The following is a 15407-nucleotide window of genomic DNA, read 5'->3' on the forward strand; positions in this document are numbered from 1 at the left end:
CCCTTGAAAAGGCTGGTAACAACAAGACCCTAGATGGATTTCTCGAAAAAGCAGTTGGAGCACTAGAAAAGGAAATTGAAATGGTGGAGCGCCATCTAACTGCCCCCCCCCCACTGACGGGAGCTAATTGCCTATCCCTATCCCCACCGCAAACTCCAACACAATCCCTCCATCCACCCGATTTACAGCCTGCCCCGGCTATCTCACCCCTAATCACCCAAGAGTCTATTGAGGAGCCCCAGGCAAATGCCACACAGCCATCAGGACTTATACAGCCACTCTTAGATAGCTCTGCACCCAAGCCAGAGCATAACACAAAGGGTAAAAGAAAACGAGGTGAGGTAAATCTAAGGAACAAACGGGCCTGCATCTTGAGCTCCCCCAATCACGGCGCACCAATTCGGAACAAGGACTATAGATAAGCTCATGCATCTATTGATGATCGTCCAGCAATTGATTATATAATTGAACACATAAAACACGAGCTTTCCAAAAGGCTACACCCTATAACAACCCGGTTACAAGCCATCAAGGAGAAACTAGAAGGTATTATTAAGTCCAAGCAGACGATCACCCCTCTCTCACCGGACTTGCAGTATTCCTGCCGATTTCCCCCCTCGAGCCTACCAGGCAATAGCGCCAGTAGCCTCCCCCTACCATTGGGCATGAATCACAACTTTTCAATGAAGTGCCCTGATCCTTGGTACCAACCAGTGAGGGCTCCAACTGCTAGGCTGGCTAACACCTCAAAAGTCAAGTGTTCTAAGACTGTCACTCCCTTTCCGAGGGGTAATGGAGGAGCTGCTTCTTCCAATTATATGGGAACTAAATCCTACAAAGATACTCCTGATCAGAACTACTCACCAACAGATCGGATGTATAGGGACCAAGGAACCAATCAGAGAACTTTACATCTACCGCCGTTCTTGTTATCACGAGTGTCCCCAAACTCAAAACCAATATCCCCGAATCATTCACAGAACTGAAAAATAAGGTCATTCATTGGTTGCATAGTAACGCCAGATTTGCATTCCATATGGTACCCTCAATATTAATGGTGAGGAGGGTGGGTTGGGTGGGTCCACTTAAGAACCCCGGCACGGGGGATTGTATTGTTATCAATTTTGATTCACCCACCCCTGTCCAACAGCTCTCTTTGAATGTGTGCAAATCTAATCCTCTAGGGGGAGAAGTATCTCTGTGTAGACTCCAGGCTTTCTACCCTCATAAAGTTTCCCCAGCTTCCAAGGGGGTGCCAATGCCTCCTAGAGGTTCTACTAGTTCCCAGATGCAGCTTGTCTCCCAGTCAGGACGCAGCTCCCTTTCACCAACTCTATCTGAAATCGATTGACTAAAAACCAGCCCCGCGCATGGCCCACCCAAGCCTCAAGGAACTAGAAATTGGGACAAAGATTATCTTATAGCCGGAACTACTGAAACACAAGAAATAGGATCAGGTAGTCCTGAGGCTGATCAGATTTTCACCATAGACACCAGAGGCTCCGCACTAATCCTCGCACCTGCCCAGATAGATCTCTCTAGGACGAATAATAGTCCCCCTCTTTCCCTCTGTGATCAGACCATGAAGACCTGCACATGGGGAGCTAGTAAGGAGGGCATGGCGCACGAGATCATCCCAGCTCCGGATTTAACAGGTCCCAGTAACCGCGGGTCCACTCCATCTGTTCGGGCATTCAAACCGACTATGCCAGGCCCGACCCAAATGGGGCGAGTAACATTGTGGGAGATAATGTAGCGGAAAATCTAACTGAGGCTAGTCTAGCTATGATTGAAGGGGGTATCAAACCTCCCCATGGCATTTTATTTGTAGAGGGCACCCCACGGCCAAAGTCTCCCAAGATATAATAGACGGCTTAGACACAGTTCTTAGTTGGAACATTGCAGGGCTGGAGAATAAAATGAGTATCCCTGAATGGGGCAAATTTATAGATGAACACAAAATATGCCTCTTTCAAGAAACATGGGCATTGGAGCCCAAACATAGAATTGGCTTCAAAAGCTATTGGGTTCCAGCAAGTAAGGTGAACTTCGGGAGGCCCTAAGACGGGCTGCTCATATGTCTTAGCTGCTCCCTCAAATGCCGGGTTGAAACAATAGATATGGGCTGTCCCGATCTGATGGGTTTATCAATACCATCCCTTAAGGAGAAACCGCTCCTAATAATCAACATCTATAACAGGAGCCTGGGCAGCAAATACGAGTCAGACGCTTTGACTATTTTGGATAGTTTTCTTTCCTGTAAAATCTTCTCCCATTTTATTCTTATCGCAGGGGATTTTAATGTTACTTTCGAGCCCTATTCGTTGGCCCAGGAACTATATAAAGAAGAGGACGCTTATTGGGGTATCCCCCAACTGGTGTCAAGCAAAAGACTGAGAATGAACAGATTAACACACCAAGTCGTGGACATCACACTGGCACATGGTCTCCGGGCCTGTAATGGTCGTTCCCGCTCGGACCTTGACCTTCATCCTACTTTTAGGCGTGGAGCCCAGAAGAGCCAGATAGATTATATTTTGCTTGACATTCGGTTGTGGGGTCACACGGCTGACATGAAGATTTTAGAACATGAGGAAAGTGATCACGAGCCACAGATTCTATCGGTTAGGAGTTTATTACCTCTACTTGAAGCCCCTTGCCCCAAGATTTACGAGCAGCAGCTCGCACTGACAAACAATAGACGAAATGTCAAATGGGAATTTGTGAGCACTGACACAGGTACTATGATATCCGTGTATAGTCAGTTGGCTGACCTTATGGAGCGTATGCCCCTGCTTTCAGAAGATGGTGAAGGGCTTATAGCAGCCCATACACAACTATTTAATTCTTTAAAATATCTTTTCACCAAAGAGATTGCCAGCAAAGCAAAAAAGAAGTGTAATGCAGGGTGGTTTAGTGCGGCATGCAGGGAAGCACAGCACAAACTATTGAGAGCTCTAAGAGGGGGCCAGACAGAGCATATAAGGCAAGCAAGGAAAGACTACAAACAGGAACTAAGTAGAGCCCGCAGGAGACGGGATGAACTCAGATGGGCTTCTCTCCTGGAGTCTGCAAAAGCTAATGACACCTCGAAATTCTGGAAACTGGTGGCTGATGCCAGTGAAGAACCTAACCGTTTGCCTGGTGCCTCAATACTCCCTGTAGAGTGGACAGATCACTTTGGCCGATTATATTCAGGGCCTAGAGATGTTACTACCAGGGAATTGAACCATATTATGACCTCTGAGACCTCCCCAATCAAATTCACCCTGGCAGAAACCAAGGCTGCGATTGCCTCACTGAAATGGGGAAAGGCCCCTGTCCTTGATAAAATCCCAGGCGACCTGTACAAGACAAGTCCAGATATATGGGCCCCATACCTGAACTTGGTCTCTAATGCAGTAGCGGCGGGAGCGCCAGTCCCGAGCTCCTGGAAGGGAGCGGAGATAGTTCCCATCTTCAAGAAAGGCAGCCCCTCTGACCCTGCCAACTACCGTCCTATTTCCTTACTTGATCATTTTCAAAAATTTTTTTGCAAAGCAAGTCTTGTTTCATCTAGAAGAATGGATTCTAGAAACCAATGCCATTTCCAATTTGCAAGCAGGGTTTAAGCCAGCAGTCAGTACCATAGATCAAGTCTTAAGGTTCCTAACAATCAAATGGAAGACTGTGGAAGCAGGAGGGGGTAACCTGTTTGTGGTCTTCATTGACCTTAGAGCCGCATTTGATCTGGTCCCCAGGAACCAGCTATGGCTGACATTAGCCAACATGGGCATCCCAAATGGTCTCTTGAAACTTATGGCCCGACTACACGAGAACACTTATTCACGAATTAGGAGTGGTAAGGATGGCGATTTAACAGATCCAGTTGCCATTGAAAGAGGATTCAGACAGGGCTGTGTCCTAGCCCCTACCCTTTTCCTCCTATATATAAACAATTGCATTAACTATCTAGAAAACTGCACCAATGACTCCCCTAAGTTGGCCGGCAATAAAGTGCCATGCCTGCTTTACGCGGATGGCACTATCTTGCTGGCCAAAACACCCATGGGAATCCAAAATCTGGTAAATCACTTCTGTGTTTTTTGCAGAGATTATGGGCTGGATATCAATGCCAAGAAAACAAAACTTATGATATATAGTACCCCGAAAAAGAAGTTAAAACCAAATATAATGATGGATTCAGTCCTTTTGGAAAGGGTAACGGAGTACGACTATCTGGGCATTAGAATATCAGATAAGGGTAGCTGGGATGCAGCCGTAAGGAAAGGGGCACTCATTATCAGCCAATGAAGTGGAGTGCTAGAAGGAAAGGCTAATACTGCAGTAAGCCCCCCTCTGATCCCTATTTCCGAAATCTATAAAGTTCAAATCCGTGCTGCTGCCCTGTACGGAGCGGAACTCTGGGGTTCATACAGACAACTGGACACCCTCCAAACTAAAGAAAACAACTTCTTCAGACACATATCAAGGCTAGGGAAGGGCACGCCGATACTTCCCCTAAGATTAGACCTGGGTATAAATAGCATCAAAGATACAGCACGCTTAAGGCCACTTCTATACAGGGTTCGACTATGGAAAACGGAAGAACTCGAGCCCTTTAGGACAGCAATCAAAGATCTCATACCACCTTTCCAGGGATGGGAAAAAGTTCGCTGGTTGAGGGAGATGAAATCAGCCTGGGTTAAGCTGGGCTTTCCCCACTATTGGGAAAATCCTGAGATGATTCCTGCTAACGCCAGATTGCTGATTAAAGAACGATACTGGGGAAATATCTATGAGGAGTCTTTCCACTGTAATGGGCCAGGTCGTCTGACAGCAGAGTTTCTGCTGGTCAAGCACGAACCCCGGCCCGAAAATTTCCTGGATCTCCCCATACCAGCACGTGCCTGAGTCCATCAGTTCAGATACGGAACATTAGCAGTTAACAGCTTCACGGTCCGTTGGCCGACCAATAGTCCTAGGTCTGATAAATGCATAAACTGCCATTCTTGCAAGGAAACTCCGGAGCATGTCCTATTTTTTTGCCCTTTGTATAATGTCCTAGAGGAAAGTGGATTATTCCCTTGTGCAAGGTATCGTTATTACAAAACCGAATCAGTGCCTATAGACTATGTAAATACGATACTTCCACGCTGATAGTAAGTTCTGTTTCTAAATTTCTATCAGCAGCATGGACAATTCGTAATAGGACTATTTTAGACCCTAGTCTACTGGCTGAAGAGAGGTCCAGCAGTTAGTGGACAAGGATTTTCTGACAGCTAGGGATTTTTACTATAATAATCTGTGTTGATTTATTTATGATATTAGATTTTATTCTCGTCTGTGTTTTTTAGTGGGTTTTCTTATTTAAATCAGTTTATAGCATCTTAGCTCATAGCACCTTGCAAATGGTAAGATTTTATTCCCCCGAACAATTCACTCAAGACATGAGGCTTTTAACTGTTTGGATTTAAATTCTCGCAAGCACTAAGTATTTTATGAAGTTTTATGATCCATTTTCATGTATAACTTGCTCTAGAATAGTTTTTATAGGTATCATTAGAAAAGATTTGGTATACTATCTGCTTTAAACCGATTCATAGTATCTTAACACATAGCACTTTGCAAATAGTAAGATTTAATTCCCCTGAATAATTTACTTAATACATGAGATTAACTCTATGTCACCATCTTAAATGTCTGTTTTTTAATTACTGTAAGCACGAAGTATTTTACGAAGTAGTATGAACCATTTTTTAAGTATAACTTGCTCCAGAACAGTTTTATAGGCAAACACCAGAAAAGATTTGGTATACTATCTGCTCCTCTTTTAAACTGTCTTGGTAAATGGCATCCAACAAGCTAGGAGGTACTAATTGAGGAGTTCTATTTAACATTTGGTCCGCTGGATAAGCAGTGTATTAACTGTTATTGTTTTCCTCTTTTCGTGATGCTTATGATCTTTATTTTTCTCTGTATGTATGGTTCATTTTTATGTTTTTAATGGTCTAATTTCGGACCAAATAAACTATATATATAAGAAAATCAAGTTAAGAGAAAACATTGCAACATCAAGTTATATTTTTTATTGTTAAAGAACGAGTGACCGACTGACAAATAATATAGCAGCGATTGACAATATTCAAAGGGAATAAAATGACATTAAGAATGAAGTCAGATAAAGCAGTAGCTATTTTATGGCACAGTTATCCAAATTAAACTTTTTATGTGGAAGACTTTTACTATGCAACACAGTGAGCCCAAATTAAAGAAAAATATTAGCCTGTAACTGCCATTTGGAGGGATAGAAATGGGTTCACCTCCCACAACTGAACCCCAGAGGACAGGCTCTTTGGTCTCCACCATGTAGGGAATCAATATTTGCTCTCATCAGCAGCTTCTTTTCAGAGACAACAAGTTTTAGAAGTCTGGTACACCGCTACCACATTGATGTGCACAGATAGCTGAGCTGTGTGGGAGCTGTGCTACCTGCCCGCCCTAAGGAAATACGCTGATAACACCCATGATCGATGTTAGGACCTTCCTGGGTATTGACCCGGCCACAAAAACTGCAGTCGTCTTGCATGGTACATGTCTACTGTTTCTTCTCTTTAAAATCATAGCTGGCGTGGTTGTGATTTGGGCTCTTACCCCCGTGTGCGATTGGCCGACCCACACATGTGGGCATGCCTTAGTCAAGAGAAGGATGGGAAGATTAGATCCTAAGTTTTTTTAACTTGGTCACAAATGTTGTTTTTAACAGCACACATATGTTGTGTTTCGTTTGTTTTTTTAAGCCATACTTTGATATTCGGTGGACACTCTGGGTTACAGGCCAAACATACCTGGATTCCTGAGTGTCTCTAGTTTTCAGAAATGCTTGGGGCTGGATTGTTTCTCTGGTATGGCCCAAACTTGGGGAACACACACTCCTACCGTTTGTATAGGAACTTTCAACAACTGACTGTCTGACACGGTTGCAATCACATATGATAGGCCTACCCACATATATAGGGTTCTATTTTTATTGAAAATGTTGAAACACAAGATGTAGGGTGCTTATCAATTGATACCCTAAATGTTTGGCTGTCTGTTGCTAATGAATCCCAAACAAAAACATACTTTTGGGAAAACTCCCTCACAATCCGATGTCTCTGAGCGTATTCGGACACTGGAGTGGTACAATCCACCCAGGCCGTAGGCTGAGATCCTTAGCTACACTCGCATAATGCACAGATCTCCTTGCCAACAAGTTTGTATAGGTTTTATTTTTCTTTGCCAAGTCTTGCATGGTCAGTGCACAACACATATCCATTGTGGGCTACAGCTAGGATGTTAGCTATTGGTGTCATGGACGTTCTTGAACAAAGTACAACAGCGCTGATACTGACCATTTTCAAAAGCGCAAGGTGGGCAACACAATTATTTTCCCACCACTTACTCCTTCTATTAGCTGGAAAAATGCAGTTGTGCGCCCTTCTCCAGATATCGCCTCTCAAAGCACAGTACACTATAACATATCCTTTTACAAAAGAAAACTGATATTGTTACATTGTGGCTATTTTTGCAGGCACCTCCCTAGTACATCTCAAACCCTGGGAATGTTTACAATCCTCAAAACCATGGGGAAAAAAGATACAAAATCTGCACGGATGTAATTAAAAAAGAAACTTTTCAAAGATGCAACAAACTATCCCAAATGCTAACAGAGGCTTAGGAGGGCAGAGAAACCTTTGCAGGTACAAGGCTAATACTGCTAAAATGTGTGAAGTTTCAGAACAAAGATCACTTCATTTGTATACACTTGATTGACCTAACAACTGTGTTTAAGTAACAGCGATGGATTGTGAGTGACATCAGCAGACAACAGTGATGTTGCTAGCCTCGTGGAGCTGAGACAGGCCGCTCTCTCCAAACCCAGGAATGCAGCTCACCCACAGACCCCGATGACGCACTGGTCAGAAGCGGGGTAACTTACCAGAGCGGAGAAGGATCCCTCGAGGGAAGGGGTCGTTTATAGCTAAATTACAGAATTCATTTTTGGAAATGTAATGATAAGCGACACACAGTTCACCAAAGCTGAGAATGTTACCCTTACTGCCCAGGGAATGTCCACTCGCCACAAGCATTGCTAACTAACCTGCGGTGTTAAAGCCCTCAGTGGTCCACAGCGGAGTGAGGATTTGCGAGGAGTTGGCACTCACCTGAGATGGTACCGCTCTCGCCTCCAGCTTCGAAGGCATCCTCCTCTCCTGCCTCTGAGTCAATATTGGGAACATCAAATCCTGCTGGGGAACACCAAGGGTACACGTTTTATCTCTTTTACACACTTATTAAATCTCACAGCAGGTGTTCGAGGAGTTACCTCCGTTACAAGGGTTTATGCAAAACAAGGACTTCTGCGCTACTTTCAATTTCTTATAAGCGGTGTCATGGGTTCTTTGCAGCAGCACAGATAAAAACATTCAAGTTCAGTTTTTTAACGTTAAAGTCCCAGAAATAGCTGCCTTGCGATGACACTTTGAGGGTAATCATGACCCCCAAAGAGGTACATAATGCCACATTATGAGAATGGCGGGTTGGCTTCTCCACTCATACCGCCATGGTGGTATCGGCTGGCGGGCCAGAGATGTCAATCTTCGACCTGGCGGCCAGCATAGTACCATCTGCAGCATTATGAGCCAGCCTAACACCATGGCTTTCATGGCATTAGCAACGCCATGAAAACCATGGAGGTAGGCCATACCAGTGACAGGGAATTTCTTCCCTGTCAGCGGTACGTGGCTCACCCACCCCTCAACACACACCTGACACCCCCCAGACCCCTCCATCCAAACTCTCCCCAACCCCCCGATCCTCTCACCCCCCCCCACTCCCCATACACACACACACCCGCAGACACGCACCACGAATACACCCAATCACTCACACTTGCATACACGTATTCATACACGCATACTTCCAGACATGCTCGCACACATTCTTACAATCACACTGACATGCAGACACGCACTCACTTCAGCATTCTTACAAGCATACACCCGCAAACAACACAACACACACAGACGCATTCACACACGCACTCAGACATTCATGCACACAACCAGACACACACTCTAGGTGTGGTGCAGCACACACAGAAAGAGGAAAAAGCCTCCAAGGACTGTTTTGTGCAAGAAGGTGCTCCTTCCTGCACAAAAACAATCCTGCCTACAACGCAGACACCGTCGCATCATAGTGCAAGGGCACCGGCATTGATGCTGGGCTGCAAATTGTGCACCAGCGCAGGGAAAGGACAAGAATGTGCTGTACTGGATACATATGGTGCATTCCTGCCCTTTCCCTGTAGGGCGGGCCGCACTGTGAGGTAATTTGCTGCGCTGTCCTGAGCCACTGTTCCCTAAATATGCCCCTTAACTACGCACCTCTTGGCGATACCAGGGGTCTCATTCCTGTAGTTGGTCCAGGGCTCTCTCGATCTGCGTCTTCTTCTTTAATGGGCGCTGAAGCACTTGGAATGACCAGCTCCTGATCTGCAGGAAATGAAACAAAGAGTTTATCCAGAAGGTCTGCAGGGCAGCCAAACTTGCTCATTCCACTGTCCCAAACATTCACATTTTGTTCATTAAAATCAATGAAGAGTAAACCTCAGAAGGGGCAGAGCTTAGTGAGTGGCAGCTTTCTCTCTCTTTCTCTGTTTTCATATGGTGTAGGAGTTGTAGAAAGAAGCAGTGAGAGTGAGGCAGGAAGCCCAGCTTGTCGCAGCCCCTCGACTAGAACCAATGAAAGGGCAGAACCGGATTAGAAGGGTCCAAACACGACGACTTCATGGTCCTCTGAGACCGAACCAAGGATGATGTTGTGTTATACAGATTTGCGTAGAATACCGAAAGGGTATCCAGGCGCTTGGGCAGGTCTGTAGGTATGAAGTCCCTAAAGCGCTTATGGTGGGTTTTGAGGAGCTAGTTGCAGCTGTACTGTAGGTACAATGAGCTTAGACGGATATCCACATCAGCTGTCTCATTCCCAAACAGAAGCGAGAGAGCTGCTCACACCATCTGAGGGTACGGGGAACATACAGGAATTTGTATTCTCTTTGGGTACCACTGCCCCACAGCCTATCTTTTTTTCTAGGGTGCCCCTAACGCAGACAACTGATAGGGTGTCTACTCCAAACAGATTCAGCCAGGCAGCCACCCTAGAATCACCATGGAGGCAGACACCAACAAAACTAATGTAGTAACTTTAAAGAATAACTACGCTTGGGAGGGGAGAGATCAACAACCGTTTTCTGTGGTGAATGTCACATCTCATAAGCTCTGGACACAAGTATGGGGGTACGACAGGTGTAGGCCTCCTACGAGTGGACCTTGATGTACCGTAGATGTACTCACTCTCTAAGGGGGAGGCTCCGCTCCCATGCTCCCCCAGGTCCATCAGTCTAAACCTTTACCACATCACTCAAGCTTATGATTCAAGGAAAGCAGCGTTAGACATTTGCCTTAACCTCTATCTGAAACATTCCCTGGCGTGATCAAGAGATCAGCCAAGGCACTCGCAGAGGAACAGCCATTACTCTGGCGGTGCCCTGGCTGGCGACCCACAGAGGATGGGAGCCCGCTCCAAGCACTGCAGGGAGGTGAGGGATTCAACTCTACCTTTGGCCCAGATCGAGCCCAGGCCTCAGCAAAGAAAACTCATCTTCACTAGATGTAGACGCCTTCCGTCCCTGGACTGACAGTCACTTCCGGGGGAAGGTTCATCGAGCTCTGCAGCCGTGGGATCTCGTTCCACTTATGTGTCCTGATGAAGACAGAACATGTGTCCCTGGGCTGCTCCTCAGCTGGCCTAGAGGTGCACCTGGTGCTGGGGATCTGAAGCCTGGGCTGTCTGAGGGGCACAGAACCTATCTGTAATTACAACGGGACATCTCCACTTCCCTGATCTCAGCTGCCCTAGAGATGCACCTGGTGCTGTGGAGCTAAAGCCTGGTGGATGTCTGATGAGGACAGAACCTACTTGTGACTTTAGCAGGACATCTCCGCTGCTTTCATCTCAGTTGGCCTATTGATGCACCGGTGCTGGGGATCTGAAGCCTGGGGGTATCTGAGGTGGCCAGAACCTACTTGTGACTACAGCGGGACGTCTCCACTCCACTCCCCTAATCTCAGCTGACCTAGTGCTGTGGATCTGAAGTCTGGGGATGTCTGAGGACCTACTGTGACTGTAGGGGGATAGCTCCGCTCCTTTTATCTCAGCTGGCCTATTGATGCACCGGTGACGAGGGATCTGAAGCCTGGGGGTATCTGAGGTGGCAAGAACCTACTTGTGACTACAGCGGGACGTCTCCACTCAGCTCCCTTCATCTCAGCTGGCCTAGAGAGGCACCTAGTGCTGTGGACCTGAACCTGGGGGATGTCTGAGGACCTACTGTGACTATAGTGGGATATCTCTGTTCCACTCCCTTCATCTCAGCTGTGACAAACCCAGAGACTCTCACCTCTCCCATCAGCTGTTCTTGAGGCTCTGTGAAACCCTGCTTGGATACTGGAAGGACCTTCTCATTCCTTTATCCCTGTCAGGAGGGCTCATAGGGACCTCCCTATCCATCTCACCTGAGAAGAAGGCCCAGGCTGCAGAGAGCAGCAAACGCTTTTCATCCCAAGCATTATTTGGGCTGTAGAGCTTCACTGTCTTTCAGTCCCAGACTCCTGCAGCTTCTAAATCCCATTGTGTGCATTGGCCCAACCTTTCCACCTCTGCTCCACTCTGCCAGGCCAAATGCTGCCACCTCTCGCCAGCTGGAGCTCGGTCGCCACCCCATCGCCCATAACAACTCAACCCCTACAACCTCCACTCAGCACCCAGGATGCCAACGCTCGCATCAAGAGCCCAAACTGGGCACCACCAGGGCTGGGCTGGGCAACTGAGACGGAAACACTCCAGGACTTGATGCGTACATACTCCTAAGTACTAATCGATGATGCTACTCAGCCTATACTTTGAGTCCCTTGGAATACTCCATTCATCCATCCATGACATTTCTCTCCACTCACCACATCTCTCTCCATCCATGACATCTCCCTCCATCCATGACATCTCCTTTGCCCCAAAGGTGCTGATGAAACACAAGGGAATGGTGCCCCCGCCCCTTGAACCTGACATGCGGCATCTACAGGGTCCTTCACACTCCATCCAACCCTGGACGCCATCCTCCTAGAACTCAGTCCCAAAAAGTGAGCTTGTCCTCATCAGAAACTGCAACTTGATGGTTTCTTCAAGCCACATCCACAATAATGATTACTTATTACTAGCTTCATACGTCACGTCTACTGTTCTAAGCACTTTCGGCAACAGATACAATTGTCACCCAGTTTAATGGTACTCATTTCATGACCTTAGACAAAGAAGGCTACGTCAACTTTGCTCCTGATTACCACACATCTCAGCAGAGAGTGTGTAACTAACTCCCTTACCCATGCAATGGTTTCTACAAGTACTTCCAAGTTATAAGGAGCAGTCAGGTTGGCGCATTCACACACGCACTCAGACATTCATGCACACAACCAGACACACACACACACACAACACCCCCCACCCCCTCCCCTGTCAGAAGCCCAACTTACCTTGAGCAAGGAGGTCTTCCGGCAGGGAACGGGAAGGGGCACTGCTACTGCCAGCAGCGTCCCGGCACCAGAACACCGCCAGGCCGTATCCCAGGTCCTGATACTGCTGGCGGCATTCAACTGGTGTGGCGTTGCTGGTGGTAGCAACGCCAGCTTAACACCATCCACCAGTATGATCACTGCCGGATTTCCGCCCTTCTTGTGGCGGAAGTCCGGCAGTGATCATATTATGGTGGACGGATGGTAGCCACGGTGACGGTATGTTGGCGGCCGTCACTGCGGTGGTAGGCGTTTTTTACCACCATTGTTATAATGAGGGTCTTTGTGTGGATTTGTGTTAGTTGCTGTCAAGCAGTTGTAAACTGTTGTCTCTGCCAAAAGAGCTTGTCAAATCCACTCAGATGCAAATTGCATCAAACTTAAGGCACATGCACACCATGGACTAATAAAGGTCCTGAGAGCTCCTGGGGCATTTGCACCCACTTTTTGTGCCATTGGGTAATGTTGGTAACAGAGAAGGACTGGCAGGACCCTGTGCTGAAAAATGTGTGCCTGCACAATGACTCTAATAGATGTTTTCTCATTTGCATATGGGAGTGACCTTTGCCCTTGCACTCAAGCTATTTTACCAACAAAGATGCAGAGGCAAACAGCTGGCATGACGTATACTGATTGTTGCCCCACTTAGGAAGTGGTGCACGGTTAGGGCCAGAATTACTATGACTTTGCATCTCAGTTTCGTCACCTTTGTGGCACACCCACGATGCAAAATCATTGTTGCCATTTACTAGGCCACACAAAGCCATTTTGTTTAGTTTGGAGTGTTTCTTAAATACAAAATAACACAACACAGAGCATATCGCTGCCTTCAGTTACTTTGCTTCGGGTAGGCATTACATGGGTGGGACATGGGACTTCTCGTGCACCTGCCCATGTATTTTGATGCAAGCCCTTATTTACAAAGACTTGTTAACCCGGGTTTGCTCCCAAAAGGTGCCCCTAGCCAGGAGAAGTGCACAGAGGAGAAATATCTTGGTTTCTCCTCGTTGCCTGTTCTTCCCGTATGTGCGTCGTTCTGCAGCACACATACAAAGAGGCACATTCCTCTAAGGAGTGTTTTTGATTTTGGGCAGGAAGGTGTCCCTTCCTGCACAAAAATAATCCTCCCCTCGCTGGGGAAGGCAGTCATACACTGACCTGGCTGCAGGAGGTGCTTCTATCCCAGAAGCAGCACATGTTTTCGTAATCAGGTGTCCAGTTCCAGTCTGCATCGGGTGCATCTAATAAGGGTGTGCCACAGTGCAGACCGGGACTGCAGCGGATAACGTATACATCACATGGCTGTACAGACTGTATCTATTTCTTTTCATTTATCTGCAGTATTCATAAAGTGTGGTCCTAGTCCCAGGGCAGTGGTGGGTGCTTTGCATGTATCATATTTTGCAACTAATGTAGAGACATTATCCCTTCACATTAACATATTGGCCACAATCCCTTTGTTAAGATAACTACACCAGGACAGTGGCATAACAAAAAGTGAGGGAGGGCCCCTACATGATATAGTGAATGCCCCCCCCCCACACTGACATCAGTAGGGGCTGAGGGCCCCCTCCAGTATGGGTGACTGCCTCCCCCACCCGCAGTTCCGGGGCTGCGTGGCCTCTGTGTCACCCCTGCACCAGGAGACACACACTAGAGTTTGTTGTGGTACTAGTAGAGCACGCACAGGGACAGCGGGTCTCTCCAGAGGGGTAAGACGGTGCGTCTTGGCACACTTCACATTCTTTGTCTATATTAAAGGCTCAGAAAAATCTCTGCTTGACCATGGTGAGCTCGCGCCGCTCTGGCGACAGCTCATTCAAGTGGATAACAGAGCGGCTTTGAAGCAGTCACTCCTTGTTCAACTGTGCAGGCGGCAACCTGCCTGCACTTTCAAGGGAGATTAGAGATCCCCTTGCAGGCAGGTGCAGTGAGTGACTGCACCCACTTGCAAGGGGATGCCTGGGGGTGTCCTTAGGACCGCTTTACCCCTCCACAGTGCTGCCATTAGGGGGCACACTGACAGTACTCAGTGCGCCTCCTGACAGCGTATTTGCCTCTGCACCTGCATCTATAATACGCTGCGGATGCAGAGGCAGAGGTATTCCCGCATCTGCAAGGGCCACGCCCCCATGCAAATGAGGGGACACCCTCTGGTGTTAGTGCGGGCACTATATGTGCACCAGCGCTATCTGTATTACAGAAGAGGGCGCACAAGTGTCTGCGGCCCTTTATGTAATACCAAAGTGCACCGGGAGCACGAACAGCAGGCGCACAGGCCCGCTTGGCCCCCGGGGCACTTTATACAATACGGCCCCAGAAAGGGCCTCAAGAGCGTAAAACCACCCACTGGAATTACTCATCCACTGTTGAAAGAACAAAGGGGGTCATTCTGACCCTGGCGGCCGGTGGCCGCCACGGCCACCGACCACGGGAGCACCGCCAACAGGCTGGCGGTGCTCCCACGAGCATTCTGACCGCGGCGGTTCAGCCGCGGTCAGAAGCGGCAAGTCGGCGGGCTGCCACCGACTTACCGCTGCTCGGGGGAATCCTTCATGGCGGCAGAGCGCGCTCCGCCGCCATGAGGATTCTGACAGCCCCTACCGCCATCCTGTTCATGGCGGGAAACCCGCCATGAACAGGATGGCGGTAGGGGGTGCCGCGGGGCCCCTGGGGGCCCCTGCCGTGCCCATGCCAATGGCATGGGCACGGCAGGGGCCCCCGTAAGAGGGCCCCGCAAAGTATTTCAGTGTCTGCCTT

General features: G+C 47.8%; 1 protein-coding gene across 4 annotated transcripts in view; it reads right to left on the reverse strand.

The window, feature by feature from the left end:
- Nucleotides 1-15407, reverse strand: part of LOC138258808 (zinc finger protein 583-like) — a 79041-nt gene that overhangs the window by 48216 nt on the left and 15418 nt on the right. For 2 of the 4 annotated variants that reach the window (XM_069206046.1, XM_069206045.1), the window contains exon 5: nucleotides 9408-9515. In XM_069206046.1, coding sequence (XP_069062147.1) covers nucleotides 9408-9515 — 108 coding nt within the window. Of the gene's footprint in view, nucleotides 1-8186; nucleotides 8271-9407; nucleotides 9516-15407 lie in introns of all 4 variants that reach the window. The other 2 variants (XM_069206048.1, XM_069206047.1) reach the window with 2 other exon arrangements.

This window comes from Pleurodeles waltl, chromosome 9 (assembly GCF_031143425.1).
Source record: "Pleurodeles waltl isolate 20211129_DDA chromosome 9, aPleWal1.hap1.20221129, whole genome shotgun sequence".
Lineage (NCBI taxonomy): Eukaryota > Metazoa > Chordata > Amphibia > Caudata > Salamandridae > Pleurodeles > Pleurodeles waltl.